This window comes from Hylobates moloch, unplaced genomic scaffold (assembly GCF_009828535.3).
Source record: "Hylobates moloch isolate HMO894 unplaced genomic scaffold, HMol_V3 SCAFFOLD_13, whole genome shotgun sequence".
In the NCBI taxonomy this organism is placed as follows: Eukaryota; Metazoa; Chordata; class Mammalia; order Primates; family Hylobatidae; genus Hylobates; species Hylobates moloch.
In genome coordinates this window covers 29,022,640-29,042,165 of record NW_026652288.1, presented here as the reverse complement: position 1 = coordinate 29,042,165, position 19,526 = coordinate 29,022,640, and the positions used below count along the sequence as shown (strand labels likewise).

The following is a 19,526-nucleotide window of genomic DNA, read 5'->3' as shown; positions in this document are numbered from 1 at the left end:
CACGGTCCCACCGCATTCCACAGAAGCTCCCACCTTCCCTTGATCTCCCTCACAAAGCCTAGAGTACAGGCACAATAACTTGATTCTCCCCGAAGTGGGTAAAAACATAGTACTAGCTTTTACTATTTTCCAACATCAGAATCCTCTCTCACCACCTTTTTAATATAGCATTTATTATTTTCTCTGATTATAAAAGAACTTTATGTTCATTGTAGAACATTGGGAAAATGCAGGAAAGTATGAAGAAGAAAATTGAAATTGCCCAAAATCTTACCCCCCAAAGATATTGGTACATTTCCTTCTAGACAGATAGATTTAGACTTGAGCTTTGCTATAGAGAAAGGGTTTATATAATATAAATATAAACATTCTGTGTCTTATTTCTTATTTAACATTACATTTTCTCATATCAATATTAGTCTTCATAAACATGCTTTTAAAAGCTGCATACTCTAAATTAATTTTATTCTTTTTGTTCTAGTTATCAAAAGTCAGATATTCATTGTAAAAAAAATTGGAAAAGAAAGAAAAGACCACAGAAGAAAAAAAAAAAACTTGTAACTTTATAACCTCACCAGCCAGAGATCCCAAGGTGATTATTTTTGTATGTAGCCTTCATGTTTTTAGAAAGAGGCATATGGATGTCCCCTGGTGTTCCCTGGCTTCTACATAATCCCTCAGAAAGGTGACATTAAGGGGTATTTTCAAGAGGGATCCTGATCTTTTAAGTATCCTGCAAGACCAGGAATCCAGCATTTCTTAAGCCTCCATAATTGCAAGCATTTGCCAGAAACATGTTTTATTTGCTTGTTATCAAAAATCTGCATCTGGCCAGCTTCTTGCTGTGCTGGGTTGATTTGTCATTAGGCTATTTATAGCTAGAGAGTTGGTGTTTCATTTTTCCAGGTGAACTAGAAGATGGTGAACAAAAACACTGGATTTTGCAGTGAGTCAGTATTCTCAGCTGAAGTTAAGAAGATACCACATTGAAACCAGGGAAGTCAAAATTACCAGTTCACACTGAGAATTACAACCCTCTGGCACCCTATATTGAGGGAGAGCCTGAACCCCCATACAGAGATGTTCCTGATGACAATTCCAATCCCAGTCATCCAACAGAGACTGGATAGGGAATACCCAGGGAGTACCCCCACCATGCAAGCTCATCTTTGAGCATCTCTGTTAAAAACGTGTTTCCTTCTCTTGAAGTGAAATACACACTACAGCATCTAGCCTTGGTTTTGTCTCTACTATTGGAATTCATGCAGGTCTTCAGAAATTTGAAGAAAGATAGCACCTCCCCCCTCAGAGCATTTCCTACATTTAGGGGTGTTGCATGCAGAATAGATATTATTTGATGTCACTGAGTCTCTTTTGAACACTGCGGGCTAAGTATCATTACAGTATTTTCTATGGGTTGAAGGGATTGTCCTGAAGCTGCCACGAGGTATGCATAGCAAACATGGGGCATATTCAAGACATAAAATTGCAATAATTACCTCTGGTGGAGGAATGGGCCATGAGAGAAATAATAGCATTAGGCCTAGCCACAATGCCGTTACGGCTTTACATACAGGACTTTAATTAATCAAATGACAAACACTGGTACCACATAATTGGAAAGTCTATCAGTCCCTTCCGAGAGGCAGGAAAAAATGGCCCTTGTGAAAGCGCTGGCTGGAACCAGAAGATATAATTGCTGGTGGCGTGCTCCTGGTGTTGTCTCTACTCACTTGTCTCATTTGCTGTCTGCATATAAAAGAGTTTATTAGTCAAACACTGCCATTTATAACCTATATCTACTAGGATGTGTCTAGAAGGATCAAACATTTTATTGTTACTGGCATCAGCAAGTGTTATTTCCCATAAATATAATTTAGGATTTGTATCAGATTTCCCATATTTGTGTGAATACACACACACACACACACACACACACACACACACACACACGACTGTTAATTGTCTGGTAAGGACAATGGTTGTAAATGCACTCAAATTCACTAGCTCCCTAATTTCTCCAGCACAAAAGTATTTCTAGGATAAGATCTTGTTAAAATATAAATTCTGATTCAGAAGAGCTGGGGCAGGCCCTGAGACCCTGAATTTCTAATAAGCTCCCAGGTAGCGCCCACGTTGCTGATCCAAAGACCACAGGTTGAGCAACAAAGATCTGGAAAATCTCCGCAATATGTCCCCAAAGCTTTAAGGAGTACCATAATATATCACACGGGCATTGCACTCCATGTATGGTAGAAAGAACACAGAGCATATTGTGGACTCCAGGTCTGCAGCCTGTGGGCTTAGTGCTCAGGGGTGACTGACTTAATCTCTCTAAGCCTTCAATTCTGCATCTGAAAAATGGATGGAATAATATCTACATGAACAGATGTTGTCAGTATACAGTGAGATAAGCCTACGTGCAAGTGCCTAGTTCAGCTTCCTGGCATTCAGTAAAGAGTCAATTAACCAATGACTTCATATCCTGTAGGCCAGGGGTCCCCAACCCCCAGGCCACGCACCAGTACTGCTCTGTGGCCTGTAAGGAACCAGGCCACACAGCAGGAGGTGAGCGGCAGGCAAGTGAGCAAAACTTCATCTGTATTTACACCCACTCCCCATCCCTCCCTCGCATTACTGCCTGAGCTCTGCCTCCTGTCAGATCAGCGGCGGCACTAGATTCTCATAGGAGTGCGAGCCCTATTGTGAACTGTGCATGCGAGGGATCGAGGTTTTGTGCTCCTTATGAGAATCTAATGCCTGATGATCTGTCGCTGTCTCCCATCACCCTCAGATGGGACTGTCTAGCTGCAGGAAATAAGCTCAAGGCTCCCACTGATCTGACATTATGGTGAGTTGTATAATTATTCCATTATATATTACAATGTGATAATAATAGAAATAAAGTGCATGATAAATGTAATGTGCTTGAATCATCCTGAAACCACCCCCCAACCCCCAGTCCCTGGTCTGTGGAAAAGTCCTCTTCCACAAAACTGGTCTCTGGTGTCAAAAAGGTTGAGGACCTCTGCTATAGGCCACCCAGAATAGGTCTTAAGATGGAATTCTAAGGGTCTTTTTGGACCAGAACTTTGACTGCCAAGATCAAGCTGGGTATACTTGGCATGGGTATTTACATAAAATGATATCAAGGGACCTCTTTAACCAAGGACTGCGTAAGGGAAATGAAGGTCTTTGAGAGGGACTTGAGCCTGCAGTCTGCTCTAGGAACCACATACAGTGAGTGCTGTCTAATATTAGCCACATGTGATCAACAAGGAATACTCAGTAAGAACTGATACCAGGCCTCCGGGTCTTCTAATTAAGAAACTGGTAAAAACCTTATCTTGCAGATCCAAGAGGGTACTTCTAGCCCCATATACATCCTCAGGTGATTCCTGCTCAAGGGGTCTCTCTCACTCTCTCTCTCTGTCTCTCTCTCTCTCTCTCTCTCTCTCTCTCGGTTATTCTCAGTCTTTTTCTGGAGGCGATGTTACAGCCCCAAGAAGGCCCTTAGCTGATGGCAGCAGACTCCCGGCTGCAGGAAAATAGCCCCCTCTACACCTTGGTGATGGTGGGCACATTTTAAGCCATTTGTAAGTTATTAAGAATTGCCTCTTACTCAGAGTCCAAGATGAAAATGGACCCCTCACTGAGTGGTCCAGGCACTTCCTGCACTAAGTAGCCCAGCTCCCCAGAAGTCTCTACCCAGGCTGCACTTTAGAATCATGCGGAGAAATTTTAAAATCTGCCGATGCCCAGGACCTACCCACATCTACTTAAATCAGAGTTGCCGGAGTGGTGCCCAGACATTGGTCGTCTGGAAAGCTGATTCTAATTTGCACTCCAGGTTGAAAACCACTGGTTTCACCATGTCATTCACAATATCACAGGAGTTCTACTTCCACGTTCTTCATCTCATACTTCATAATCCCCTTTTGAGGCAGGCAGGGAAGGTGTGGTGGTTATTATCACAAGTTTGTCTATAACAAAATACAGGTTCAGAGGAGGTAAGTGGTTGGCTTAAGGTCACACAGTTAATACACATTGGCCTTGAAGCACAGACTCCAAGTTATGCCATAGTCAGCAGACAAGAAAAGAGGATGGTTTGACAAGCCGCTGAAGAATGAATGTTGATGCAAAGGGCAGGTGGTTCCAGTGCATTCTGGAAAGGTCACGGGATGAGTCACAGGAGCACAGGGACAGGGATTTGACATCAGGCCAGAGATTCTGCATTTCTTTTTTCTTTTTCTTTTTCTTTTTAGACGCAATCTCGCTCTATTGCCCAGGCTGGAGTGCAGTGGCACCATCTCAGCTCACTGCAACCTCCACCTCCCAGGTTCAAGTGATTTCCTGCCTCAGCCTCCTGAGTAGCTGGGACTACAGGCACCTGCCACCACACCCAGCTAATTTTTATATTTTTAGTAGAAACAGGGTTTCACCATATTGGCCAGCCTGGTCTCAAACTCCTGACCTTGTGATCCGCCCACCTCAGCCTCCCAAAGTGATGGAATTACAGGTGCGAGCCACCGCGCCCGGCCAGATTCTGCATTTCTAACAAGGTCCCAGGTAACACCGATGCTACCAGTCTGAGGACCACACTCTAAGCAGGAAACCACTGACTGGCTCTTAGAGGCACAATGTGGAAGAAACTAGGATTATGACTACAGGTGAGAAGTAGGCCAAGGGAAAGACATAGGCTCTGGACTGCTTGTATCATTTTTTTTCCTAGATTCAGGGGGTACACACGCAGGTTTGTTACATTATGCAATAGCATAATGCTGGGGTTTGGGCATCTATTGCACCCATCGCCCAAATAGTGAGTTTACTACCCGGTAGGTAGTTTTTCAATCCTTTTCCCCCTTCTTCTCTCCCACCTTTTGGAGTCCCCAGTATCTATTGTTTTCTTCTTTAAGTCCATGTGGACTCATTCTTTAGCCCCCACTCATAAGTGAGCACATACAGTATTCGATTTTCTGTTTCTACATTAACTCACTTAAGATAATGGCCTCCAGCTGCATCCATGTTGCTGCAAAGAACGTGACTTCATTCTTTTGTATGGCTGTGTAGTATTCCATGGCATATATGTACCACATTTTCTTTATCCGATGCACCATTGAGGGACACTTAGGTTGATTCTATGACTTTGCTATTGTGAATAGTGCTGCAGTAAACATGTGACTGCAGGTGTCTTTATGGTAAAATGATTTATTTTCCTTTGGGTATATACCCAGTGGTGAGATTTCTGAGTTGAATGGTAGTTCTGTTTTTAGTTCTTTGAGAAATCTCCATACTGTTTTCCACAGCAACTGAACTAATTTACATTCCAACCAACAGTATATAAGCATTCCCTTTCCTATGCATCTTCACCAATATCTTTTCTTTTTTTACCTTTTAATAATAGCCATTCTGACTGGTGTGAGATGGTATCTCATTGGTTTTGATTTGCATTTCTCTGATGGTTAGTGTTGTTGAGCAGTTTTTCATATGTGTATTGGCTGCTTGTATGTCTTCTTTTGAGAAGTGTCTATTAATGTCCTTTGCACAGACAAAGGGCAAAGGTGTTATTTTTAATGAAGTTATTTGGTTTTTTCTTGATTTGTTTAAGTTCCTTATAGGTTCTGGATATTAATCCCTTCTTGGATGCATAGTTTGCAAATATTGTCTCCCATTCTGTAGGCTGTCCATTTACTCTGTTTATAGCTTCTTTTGTTGTGCAGAAGCTGTTTAGTTAGGTCCCAATTGTCAATTTTTGTTTTTGTTGCATTTGCTTTTACGGTCTTAGTCATAAATTCTTTGCCTAGGCCAATGTCCAACCGCTGTTGAGCCCAAGTCACAGATGAGCATGATCAACAGAAGAATGTGATAGAAATATACAAGAGAATTCGGAAGAGAGAAAGAGTGGAGAGGGAGAGGCACTTTTGGAGACTCTGAAGAGTTCAAAGAGTTATAAAGGACATGGGCACTCTATTTTGCTAGAGTAATAAGGAAATTATCTAGCAACCAGGTTGAAAGAATTTAAAGAGAGAATGAGCAACAAGGAACTAGAGGCAGCAGTTACATCCCAGCCGTTCAAGATGGAAGCATCTGAATGGGGCAAAGAAATGGTTACAAGCCAGAGGAGCCCCGAGGATCAAATAATGGATATTTCTCCAGAATGGGTGAATCTTGATCTTATTTGTAGACAAAGGAGCCAAAAGATTGACTCTGAGATGCTGGGGAAAGGAGGGAAAGGAGGGCAGTAACTAAAAGCAAGGACTGGGGGAGAGAAAATGAGCAGGGCTAACATGGAAGATAGTGAAGGATGCAGCTTCCTCTAAGAGAGAAAAGGAAAAGAAAGGGGGATAAATAAACACTTGGCCCACAAAAAAGTGAGAAGGAGGCTGAAGGAGATTGTACCTGACATAGCAGATCTTTCTCAGTAAAGTAGAAATCAAATCAGTGGATTAGGAGGTGGGCACCAGGGGGTGAGAGTGTCAGTATGAGAGGGAGAGTTTGAAACACCCATTGTACTATGTGTGTCCAGAAATCAACTGTGGAAATCAAGAGAGAATGAACAAGTACCACCTCACATCCAGGGCATTGAGACTCAACAGTCTGAATTCATGGAAGTTCAAATTAGCAATATTCTGCAGCCAAGGAGCAAAAGGAGAAAGCATGCGTCAAGCATGATCCCAAGCTAGGCATCGCATGGCATGGGGTGAGAGCGGAAAGGGTTTACAGTTAGCAGGGGTGGAGCTGAAATTTCCAATCATGGCATCCAGCTTGTACAAGAAAGCTAAGTGAGGCCAGAAAAAAAATTAACAGATTCATTCATTTATCCTAGGAGGTCTCAATGGAGATGCATATTTGCTACCCAGGATATGGAGAAATGGGAAAGGTATAAGTGAAGAGTCTGCGGTTATAGACCAGGCTTACGAGGTCCAGGGTCTCAGAAGTAGATCAGTACCTGGGGGCCCCAGTGCCCCAGTGTGACCTTATTAGTGAAGGGTTTGTATGCAAGAAAGTGGGAAGTTTGGGGCTGCGATGAGTCATGGTTCTTAACCTCTTCAATCAAGTTGTGAGGCAACCATATATCAAGGACTGGAAGACAAAGGAATGGTGATTTACAAAGAAGCAGGTATTCAGAGAGAATCAGTGAAAAGGGGGTACCTTTACTCTGATGAAACTGCCAGTTTGCCATAAGACATATTTTACCTTTCTTTCTACAATAGCCACCATTTTTTCTCACAGGATTATTTTGGGCAATGATATGATGTAGTTGTCCTAGGTTTTTAAACACAAAGACATTTTAAACACAAAGACCAGAAACCTTGTTTATAGTATATCCTACCTCTGAATATGACTGTACTTAAACTTTCTTAGAAAGGCTATTAGCTACAATTCCCTTTCAAATGTTTAGGAACAATGCCACAGAACTTTTTTTTTCTTTTTTTTTTCTTTTTTTTTTCTTTTTTTTTTTTTTTTGAGACTGAGTCTCTCTGTCACCCAGGCTGGAGTGCAGTGGCGCGATCTCAGCTCACTGCAAGCTCCACCTCCCGGGTTCACGCCATTCTCCTGCCTCAGCCTCCCGAGTAGCTGGAACTATAGGCACCCGCCACCGCGCCCGGCTAATTTTTAGTAGAGACGGGGTTTCACCGTGGTCTCAATCTCTTGACCTCGTGATCCGCCCGCCTCGGGCTCCCAAAGTGCTGGGATTACAGGTGTGAGCCACCGCACAGAAACTTTTAATAAAGACACAATGAAAAACAGACAATTGTAACTTCCTTTTGGCAAAGTGGGCATCCTCTTTGAAAGATGCCCATATTAAAAGATCTTGGTATGTAGATTTTTGTCTGGCCTTTGCCTGCCAATGGCCACAGGTATCAAGTCATTGGGTCTTTAGTTAGCTGACATGTGACATGACACCATTCAAATGAGATTATTAGAGTCTTTGGGGAAGAGATAAAAATCTATGATACCTAAATCACTAAAAGAAACTGAGTCACAAAATCATTTGTCCAAGGTCACAAAATAAATTGGGGCCACAGGCAAGAATCCTTGGCTACTCTTTAGGAAGTTCATTTACTACCCCATTGATCTTGATATCACCTCACGGGTAGAATCTTATGAAAGGTAGGATGATAACATCAACCTGAACAAAGTTCCAAAACTGCCCATCAGTTGTCCCTGCCTAAGAAAAAAAATTAACAGATTCATTCAGTTATCCTAGGAAATAGGATACTTGAACTTCATTGAAAGCCTCTTGGTGAGACAGGTGGTGGGCATCCAGCTCTTCTCACCAGGCTGAACTCAGCTGAGTCTCTGACAAGGTCCTTGAAGCTTCAGTGGAGAATTCCAGAAAGGGGACCTTTCAGCAATCATACCTTGTCCTCTGACTCTTCTCGTCCTCACAGCTCCGAATGTCCTGGCTCATTCGTGGAGTCTTGAGGGGAAACGTGTCCTTGGTGCTAGTGGAGAACAAAACCGGGAAGGAGCAAGGCAGGATGGTCTGGCATGTCGCCGCATATGAAGGCTTGAACCTGTGGCAGTGGACGGTGTTGCCTCTCCTCGATGTGTCTGAGAGGTAGGCTCTGTGCATCTCCCCCAATACCCTTCTCCTCTATCAGCTAAAATGCAAAGGAAATCATGCCTTCTCTTTCCCGGTGCCTTTTACCCAAGACGCACATGCAGATGTGCCCACGCACTGATATGTGTGCATATGCTCACACACACACACACACACACTCTCTCTGCAGGTTACACACTTTCTGCAGTTTACAAGCTTCTCCAAGGGATGAAGAGGCTACTTAACACTTGTCTCAGGACCACTGGTATGGCCTGGTTGGCTACCCCCAGTGTCTGTAGGAAAAATAAAATTGAACAACTCACATTACTCCCAAATAACAGTTTGGTTTTACATGTATATAGCATGTTCTCTTATATGATGGACTTTGCCTTACTTTCCCATTTAACTTTTATTTTATCCTTATTGACAAGAAAACCTGCAAGGTAGGTAGGACAGGCCTTATCATCATTTACCACTCCTGTCCTGTTATAAGGGGAGAAACAGAATCAAAATGGTGAAGTGCCAGCAATTTGGAATCAGAATTGGGACTGGTGCCCAGGCCCGACTCCGAGTCCAGTGCTCTCTGTTGAGTCAGGTCCTGAGGCAGATTGATAAGGAGGATGGCAAATTCTTCAGTAAACAGAGGAATGCTTCTACTTGGGGTCTTGGTTCCTATTTGGGCTCTATCACTAATGGCCTCTGTGACTTTGAGCAACATCCTTGACTTCTTTGGGCCTCAGTTTCCTCACCTTTAAGCTGAGAGGTTTGAACTAGAAAATCATTAACTCCACGTGGCTCTGCAATGGAGCAGGAACCATGGAGTGTTCGCTGCCACGTGTCTCCCAGGATGGCACTATTCTGCCACCTGCAGTCAGCCTGGAGCAAGCCGTACTTGAATAAAGATGGCCCTGCATGGCAGCACTCATGTGACCCTGCCGTATCATCCTGAACCATCATGGTGGGTGCTGATCTGTTCCAGACAAAAGAGGGGTGAGGGTCCATTTCTATAAAGGGGACAGATAAATGGATCTGGATGGGGGAGAGCGATCTTTTATGGGCTAAAAGTCAACCCTTACAACCCAGAGCAGCCTCTGCCTGAGACTCCTAAAACACATTCAAATTACCATCCTCGTGGATCCTCCTTCAAAAAATGAGGGCAGAGGGCTCAAGGCAAGGTGGAGGGTGATGCTAGTTGGCATGCAGCTTTGTAAGTGTAAAGCTGGTTTCACATTTTTTGCCCAAACCCCACAGTCTGCTATGTCCAAGGGCTCATAACTACATCAGTGCTGTCAAAGGATAAAGGCGTTGTCCTCACTCTGAGCACTAGCTACCCACTCCTTCAGAAGTGTGTGGGTTAAAGATCAAAGCCCAAGGACATTCCAAGGATCAGTGACCCCAGGACAAATGGGTTTAAGTGGAGAAAGGAGGAAGTGTGAGCTCTGCCTACTATAGTTTAGTCTTTTGTCTTTGGGGATTGTGGAGCTGCATGCAGTTGGTGGAGAACAGGAGGGTGGTGAAAGATTCCTCCCTCCTGGGAGAGGTGAAATTAATTCAGATGAATCAAAGAGTTTTTTTTCTCCTCAATCCAGCAAGTCTTCTCTCTTTCATAACTACTCCAGGGGATTTAAAGCAAGTAAGATATTGATTCTGTTCACTCTCATCCTCTAGAGTTTCATTCGAAAGAGACTTTATTCTCAGCCTCCTTCTTCCCTGTTAAAGGCTGTTTACCAGACTAACATTTCCAATATTGATACTGAGACCAAACTGTCCAGTGGGGATTCAGACAAAAGACAGCTTGGTTTGATGATGCCTTGTGACCTAATAAGTGTACAGTTACAGAAAACAAGAGTGCTTCCATTCGCTGGGAGCCTGCATACCACTGACATGCTCTGAGGTTGGAAGCTGCCCCCTCAGAGGTACAGATGATATGGGAAGCATCAAGACCCAGAGGTAAAAGGTACTGAAGGAAAATGAGGTGCAGCAGTTTTCATTCGCTAAAATCAAACTAGACTGTAGATGTGACTGGCCCCCAAAAAACTAAAGAAGCACTCTGGATGAAAGGGCAGAGGCTTTGGAATCAAATAGTGCCAAGTTTGAAAACTGACATGGTCACTTACTAGTTGTGTGACCTCAGCCAATTACTGAAGCTCGCTGAGCCTCAGTGTCCTCATCAGTAAAATGAGGATAATAACAGTATAATTTCACAAGATTGTTATGAGACTAAATGAAATGACTATTGAAAGAGTCTACACAGAGTAAGTATTAATAGATTTTATTTTCTGCATCTTTCAGTTATTTGGCCTCAGTAATAATTTATTAAACACATAGCACAAATCACAACCACTGATCTTCCAAGTCAAGCCATGTTCTATAAAACAGACAACACAGTCTCCTCTTAGTGCTGAAGAAGTAAAGTGCTTGGTTAATGGCCTGATCCACACTAAGTGCTCAACTACTAATAACTATAATATAATAATGACAATATCTCCCCACCTAATGCCTCAGAAGGGTCTGGGATGGCCGATTTAGCAATATAACCAGTCAACCAACCCTTAGATAAAGGTGGGCTTCTTATGAATTTGTTTTCACAATGCTCTGTTGACTCTTTATAAGGAGAAGTCACTGATGGAGGAGCAAGAAGCATACTCTTCCCTCTTCCTTCAGGGAGAGTCAACTATAGCTGCCCAGATTGCTAGAAGATGAAAATGGGAGAAAGGAGAAGGTAGAGGAAGACATAAGCAAGGAAAATAGAAAAATAGAATGGATAAAAGACAAAGAAAAACCAACTCTCTTCCTCCCACCTCTGAGGTAGGCAGTAACACCTGGCGCCACCCGCCCTACATCCCATGAAGCTTCCTTAGGCAGCTCCTGGCTTCAGCTATTCAGCACCTGCCTTGTGGACAGCTCCCCAACCCTGACCCTTGGAAGCGGCAATAATTTTATTCCCTATGCTGTCCCAAATCACCTCTGCTCCCAGGTTCCTCAACCTTCACACATTACAAAATTTTTAAAGCAACTTTATTAGGGCTTAGAGGTTAGCACTTAAGAGACTCTGGGCTGTAGTCACTGGTATTGTCCCTGGCTGTTACATGAAATATAAATCTGACCATTTTCCTATTTTGGAAATCCTTCTGTGGCTTCCTGTGGCTTTTGGGATACCTTTCAAACTCCCTAATAAGACCTTTGTTAAGCCCATGTGTGATCTGTGCAGCGCTAATTTCACCAGCTGCTTCTTAAACCATTCTTTCTCTCTCAGTCTCCCCTTCCTTCCACTCTGTTGTACCATCATACATTCTTACTTCTAGGCTTTTGCAGTTGCCATGTTAAAGGCGTGTTAAAGTTAAAGGAAGACCTTAATGTTCTGCCTTTACCTTCCATCTCTCTAAATACTACTCTTCCTTCACTTAAAAACAATTATCCCCAGACACCTATACTCTATATGTACCCACAATATATTCTCATGGCTCTTGAAACATCCCTATAATAATTTATCACTCTTTACTATCTTTTTTATATCTGAATATACAAACTAACAAGGCAGGGATTGTGTGTGTCTTATAATTCACTGCTTCCTGAATCTTTAGTACCATACTTAACACGTAGTATGCCCAATAAATATGCATTGACAGAATGATGTATTGAGGGAAATTGCATATACTTTCAAATTCCAGTTGAATAAACTGAGAATTTCACTTGATGGAATCTATCTAATATTCCTCCTCTCTTCAATCTGTGTCCGACAAAACAGATATGATTGCTTTATAATAAATACTACTGCAAAGTGTTCTGTATATCAGAGCAACACCTGTGTCCCATCAGATGAACCAAAACAGCGTTTGTTACTCTGTGACAAGGCATTATCTTTAGGGACTTGCCTGGTACCTGTGCTTTCTTTGTCTCTGGTCACATTCCTGTTGGAATCACTTCATAAGAAAGACTTTGATCCTAATTGGGTGCCCTGGTCCTTGTGATAGAGAGAACTAGAGTTGTGCACTTGAGAGAAAAGAGCTCTAGTCAGATTGCCCCCACCACACAGTAGCCCTCGGGAAGGCTCGGTGAATATGTCATAGGTACATAAAGCCTGGTGACAGGGAAGCATTGATCCATGGAATGATATTTCTTCTGTCCACTTATAAACATGTAAAGCGATAGAAGGAATGTAATAGTCTGTCATCATTACAGAATTAAGTTAACTGTACAACCATAGTATAACGAGTAACAAGAAAAATCTCTAAGAGCAATGCCTAAGATGTTTTGAGCAGTGGCAACGTCCTCCGAATACAGATAAATGCTCTCAGGGTAATTATGAAGGACAACACCAATTCAAATATCGGCTTGATGTGTGCTTAAAAGTTATCTCATTACTTTACATCCACCTCACATAGCTACTTTTCCTCATCCTCTCCCCACTTTATCAGCCCCACCTCCCTCATTCAATTGCTGCTCTTTCTGCTGGAATTAATTCTACCTTTTCTCAAAATAGAATAAAGGCAAGTTCTCTCTCCTGATTCTAATTGTCAATCTCTTGCAGAGATATTCCCCTAGTTTTTCCTCTCTATATATATCTTACTAAATTAAACACAATGTTCACACGCCATCCTAAGCTTTGACACGCTTACAGAGAAGAAGCCATGCTAAGTTCAACTCATTATGAGATGGATTTGGAAACACCATGGTTCAAATCATGTCCCACAAATCACTGCAATTGTACAGTACAGTCAAATATAAAGTACACAACTTATCACACCTGTGCAGGCTCCATTCCTCAGCACTATCATTATAAAGGCTTTTAGCCGTACACTATATACATAGTCTAACAAGAAAAATTGTTCCTTCTGGAGATATTTAGATTTCCTGTTCCCTTTGCATCCTTTGTCCTAAACAACAAGTGGTGTGTTTCACCAATGCATCTTTCAAATGAGATGGGTTAAACTGAGAGTTATGTCTTCATGCATTTAGACCAGAAACTCCATAGAACCAAGATTTTTTTCCTATTCAATTTTTATCACTGACAGAATTCTCATTTTATATGGGATGCTGTCAATAACAACACTCTCCCTTTGTGTAGCATCTGTCTGTGATGAGAAAGGCATTAGAAGAGCATTTTTTATTACTTGTTCTTATCTGTGTAGAGAAGTAGTAGATTTCAGTGAGTGGAAATCCAGAGATTTCCAGTAAGCCTCAGTTTGCAGGTCTAGACACACCCCTAAAAAAGTTCTGTTTAATTCACATTTCTGTAAATTGAATCACAGCATCCTGATAAAGCCATTCAAGAGTTATAAATGATGATTAGAGCTAGCATTTATTGAGTGCTTACTGCCTGTCAGTCATGTAACAAGTACTTAACATGCATTATCTAATTTCATCCTTAAAACAACCCCTTGGGGTAGATATTATAATTAATCCCCTTTTTAATATGAGAAATCTGAGGGCTATGGAGGTTAAATAATTTTCCCTTAACCCTTAGGCTGGTCTGCCTCCTATATACTGCCTGAGGAAATGATGCATGGGGCTTGGCATGTAGCAGAAACTTGAAAAACAGTAGCCATTGTTGTTGTTTTTTAGTTTTTTTAATTTAATTTTTAGAGACAAGGCGTCACTCTGTCACCCACGCTGGAGTGGAGTGGCATGATCACAGCTCACTGCAGCGTCAAACTCCTGAGCTCAAGCAATCCTCCTGCCACAGCCTCCCTGGTAGCTAGAACTACAGGCGTGCACCACCATGCCTAGCTAATTTAAAAAAAAAAATTGTAAAGACAGGGTCTTGCTATGTTGCCTAGGCTGATCTTAAACTCCTGGCCTCAAGGGATCCTCTTGCCTGGGCCTCCCAAACTGCTGGGATAACAGGCAGGAGCCATCGCACCTGGTCGATAGCCATTGTTATTAACAAAATATTTAGGTTCTCGGTTATTTTTAGGCCACATCTCTTATTCATTTCACGTTAGCTTACTGCTTTCCCTTTGCTTCAACCAGCTCCTGAAATTCATCATAGCAATTCCCACCACCACCTCCTACTGCAGACCATTCCCCGCACGGCCCCTCCCTGCCTGCCTCTCCTCTCAGGCTCACAGCTGGAGTCTCCCCTTATCCTTCCAGACCATTGTGTCCCCTCTCCAGGTGCCTCCCACTCCGGCATGCCTTTGACTATCCCCACACCATGTGTTTCCTCCCCAACACTAGAGCACAGTCTCTGATAGGCATTTTTAATTTGCAAATCTATTAATGTACCAAGTCTAACCAAGGCATAAAAATAACCTTCAGTTATACTGTACATTTAACAAATCACCCTTTCATTGAGAATAAAGTTCACTGCTGTAAGGATCAACAGGAGACACCAGCCACAAGGTTGGTACACTGCGCTAAATAGAGCCCTGCTTCATCTTTAGGAGCACATGGCCCAGGGGTGCCCCCCACGTCTGCTCTTGCCCTCCTGCCTGTCTGCCCCTCCTAGGAGCATTTTCATCTGTAACTGCTCTGCCTCTAACTCCACCTCAGGAAAAAGGGATGCCTATGAGGAGGAGCAGACATCACTTGCCTACTGACCTTCTGCTGAACAAGCTGGCTGACAGTCCCAGCAGCTCCTGCGCCTCCTCACTCTGCCCACGTCTCCCCATCCACGGCAGCCCTGTGCCCCCTTCCAGGGTGCTTGGCTCCTTCACAACACGAGGTTCTCACTCAGGCCCACATCTGAGCAGCTAGGGTAGATGTCATTCCCTATTTTCAGCTGAAAAGACAGAGGCCCAGAGGGGTTTAAGAACTTGCCATCAAACATAGAGGCCTCTCTGTGGAGGTCCTTCCTCCCCTCGTTTCACTTCACCAGACAGCATCCTGTGAAGGTTTCCAAGCATGAAATGTACAAACCTCCAAAATCCCCTGAGGCATTATGTCAACCAACATTTACTGCAGTGTTGGGTGCCAGGTGATGGGCACACCCAGACAAGCAATACAGCCCCAGCTCTCAATCGCCATCTAATTAGGGAGGCTGGCAGGAAGACAAGACCACGGCATCACAGAACACGAGTCCTGGGAGCTGGAGCAGAAGGGGCCCAGTAAAGCCCCAGCTGTTGGAGCTCCTTGCTTCCCAACAGGCACCTGTCTGGTTGCCAGTGGTGAGTCCTCCCTCTGCTGGGCATTCCCACATGAACAGAAGCAGAGAGTAATGACTACCACCCCAGGTAGACGTGCATTTGTTCATCCACTCTCAGCAGACACATGCCAGGAACTTACCCCAGAGTAGACCTGCAGGCTCCAAAGTTGGAAATGGGGCAGAAGGGAGAGGAATGTCTCAACTGCCTCTCACGAGGGGAGTTGAATTGTCCTGATGCCATATATATATATACTCAGGCAAAACCAATTCGTTCACATGGTGAATGAAGAAAACAAACGGTGCTCTCCACTCATGACCTGCTGTGGCAGCACAAGTGTCCCTTCCTGGAGCTGCAGGGGCTAGGGACGTTGACATGCTTATTGGCATTAGGCTGAGTCAGTTCTTTGAACTGGGAGAAAATGGTGGTCTCAGAGGCAATTATAAGCCATGCAGGGTAAATTACATTGACTAAACCTATCAAGTCTTTCCCCAGGGGGTTCAAAACACTTCAAGTGCACACTATGCTTTATTCTCCTTACCTTGATAATAAGGGAGGTGGGAACAGAGTCCCTGGCTTCATCAGCAGCCTGCAAGGCTGAGGGGACTGGCAGGGCTGGGGTCCCACCTGGATCCCATGGCCTGTGCCTCTTGGGGCCATAATGATCGAGGACAAGAGAAGAGGGATGGCGTTCTCACTGAACCAAGCATCTGTGCCCATTTGTCTTCATCATTGTAAGTCAGATTTTAATGTCCTCAGTTTATCAATGAGAAACTATGACTCAGAGTAGTTTAATAATCTGTCCAGAGGCACACAACTAAGAAGCAGAAAAGTCAGGATTCAAAACACAATTTTCTTTGATTTATTTTTATTTATTTATTTATTTATTTTTTGAGAGGGAGTCTCCCTCTGTCACCCAGGCTGGAGTGCAGTGGCACCATCTCAGCTCATTGCAACCTCCACCTCCTGGGTTCAAGCGATTCTCCTGTCTCAGCCCTCCGAGTAGCCGGGCTTACAGGCATCCACCATCACACTTGGCTAATGTTTGTATTTTTTAGTAGAGACGGGATTTCACCAAGTTGGCCAGGCTTGTCTTGAACTCCTGAGCTCAAGTGATCTGCCCGCCTCAGCCTCCCAAAGTGCTGGGATTACAGGCATGGGCCACCGCACCCGGTTCAAGGCACAATTTTCTAGCTCAGACTCTCACCCTTTTCCAAACACCATGCTGTCATGGTCAAAAAATTTTTTCCATGAATCTCAGTGACAACAGGCAGCAGGTGTTATCACACATCAGCAGCTGATATGAAAGAACGGTGCGACGGCGCCTAGGCCTCAGCCACCTGAAGACCCTGTCAGCCATGAGGAGGTCAGCCTGTACCTGCAGGGCCCAGCCATGCAGTTAAGAGCCAAAGAAAGGACTCTGAGCTGTAGGAGCACACCAGGCACAGACTAGGGTGCCAGATCAGTCATCCAGAGAGGGATATGAGTGTGTGGTCAGGACCCAGGTGAAAAACCGGGACAAGACGAGGCCCCAGGCCTCCAGAACATGACAGAAACCGGGTCAATGAGCCTAAAGCCTATACAAATAGCACATCAGCACAAGAAAGCTGCATCTGCATCCCGAGCCCTGGGCCAAGCTCCTTTATGCCCCCTGCCTTACTCAGACCTGTCCCTAGTCCTGGAGTAGTGCAGGAGTGTGCTGCGGGGGGAAGGCTATAGCTGTGAAGGAAGAATACTGCAGATTCCTGCAGCCAGTCAAGGACCAAGTTCACCCATCCCTCCCACCCCCATGAGTGTGTTAGTCATCAACCCAACAATGCCAAGTGCACTGAACACACCTGAGTACCTAGGTATGTGCCACATGTATGTGAGAGGGGGTGACACTACCTGAAGTAACATTACATCTCCACGCCAGGGGCTGTACACAAAAGAAATGTTATTTCCTGCTCGTATGAAATAAAAAATAAGCATGCTGGTTGGTGGGTGGCCTTCCACCTCATCATTCAGGGATCCAGGCCCCTTCTACCCTTTTCCTTCCCTGAATGGAAAGGATTCCAAAGCCAGAGAAAAGGGTGGGCCTTTCCTCTGGCCTTGGAATCCTTTCCATTCAGCCAGTCAGTGGGCAAAGAGCTTAGGAAGCCTTGAACAGGAAGATTTTTATGAATCATCACTTCTGCTCCCCTCACATTGCCTCCTTTCCCATCTGCTCTCTTTGGATTTCCTTACTGACTTTTTGCCTTATCTGGGCTGGTTTTTATGCTTCGTACCTAGAAAACAAAAATTTTCAGTCATTGGGATTTTTTTTCAGGGTTAGAATTACCACACTACCTGTAATATCATACCGTGGCTTCTGTATCATCATTTAAGGTTTCTGTCTAAAATTGGCACACGTAAGAATCAAAGAAAATGGTTACATAATTCAGTTGAAGGTCTTGGTCATTAGATGTTAGGCATCTGTTGTGCATAAGACACAAGGCCAACAGTAATGCAGAATGATGTTGATCTGTTAAGTATTCTTTGAAACATGGCCTAAATGTATTTTATTATGAGCTCATTTTTGACTATTGTAAATATTAGTGTTTTACAATGTGCTTTCGTCATATTTCCTAAAAATTCAAGCAGTGAGAAATAAGACTCCTCTGAATTTAGTAGCTCAAAACTGATAACATTAAATGTGACTTGGAAAAAGTCTAGAATACGTGGTGCACACAAGAAGCGTTCAAGGTTCTGTGGATGAGTTTCTTAGCTTTTACAATGCACCATGTTTCTCAAAGCTTGTTTTCATTAATAAAACATTTTATAATGTAAAAAAAGTCACACGGCCACACCTACTGCAAAGGGTGCTGGGGAATGTAGTCTAGCTGCGTGCCCAAATAAGAGAAGTGAGTTAGATTTGAAAAAAAAAAAAAAAAAAAATTGAGATGGTGTGTCACAAAATAAGCCAAGGAATATAGCTCTCATATCTGGCCATCTATCAGAGTGTCACTTGAGAATGTCTCTTCCTCATTTAGCTACGCTGAGCATTGATCACGCTTCTTCTCCACAAAGCATAATAATTCAAGGCTGAAATCAATTCCAGGGTCTATTCTAAGGTATGAATGTTTCATTCCCAAATTTTTATGATGCAGCAAAATCTTACTTTCTAGCAGAAACCACCTCAGAATTTCCCTCCCTGAATTTTTCATTTCTAAAAACAAAAAATAAATAAACAGGAGAGAGTACTTTTGAAAAGGCTTAAAACTAGCAGGACAGTGTAGGACGATGGTTTCCAAACTTGGATGAACATTATGATCACCTGGAAAACTTATTTTTTTCTTTCAGAGCCCAAGATCTCATACACAAAGATTCTGATTCATAGATGACATATTGGGACCAGGAATCTGTATTTTTTAAAGTTCCCCAGTTGACTTTCATGTGTAACCACATTTGGAAGTCACTGGTATATAATGGCAGATCCAGGTATCTGGATCTGGGCAAGACAGGGAATCAAGAAGTGACTGGAGAAGTGTCATTGGCTAACACATTGTCGGCAAACATATATTAAGCTTCCATCAAGCACAGAGGATGGAAAAGGATGTTTGATCAGCTCTTGCCAGATCACAGGACCTCCACAGGCAAACAGTAGCACACAGGCACCCTGCAGGTTCCAACAGATCATGACCAGGGTTCAGCAGGTGCAGTGACCTCCAGATACAAGAGCAGTCAGATGAACCATCACGGAGAAAATGAGCTTTTTATAAACTGGTGCTTGAGGAAAATTTAGGTCTTAGAGAAATGGAAAAGGGACAAGGCGTTCCAGAGAAGGCCTTCAGGGAAAGCAGAGGCTTGGAGATGCAGAAATGTTTTCTGTGGGTTCAAGAACAGCCAACCTGGTTGTGTCCGAGAATCCTGAG

The 19,526-nt window shown here is 43.4% G+C and overlaps 1 protein-coding gene across 1 annotated transcript in view; it reads left to right on the top strand.

The window, feature by feature from the left end:
- Positions 1–19,526, top strand: part of ALK (ALK receptor tyrosine kinase) — a 738,718-nt gene that overhangs the window by 625,301 nt on the left and 93,891 nt on the right. The window contains exon 9 of the mRNA XM_032172602.2: positions 8,397–8,566. Coding sequence (XP_032028493.1) covers positions 8,397–8,566 — 170 coding nt within the window. The remainder of the gene's footprint in view (positions 1–8,396; positions 8,567–19,526) is intronic.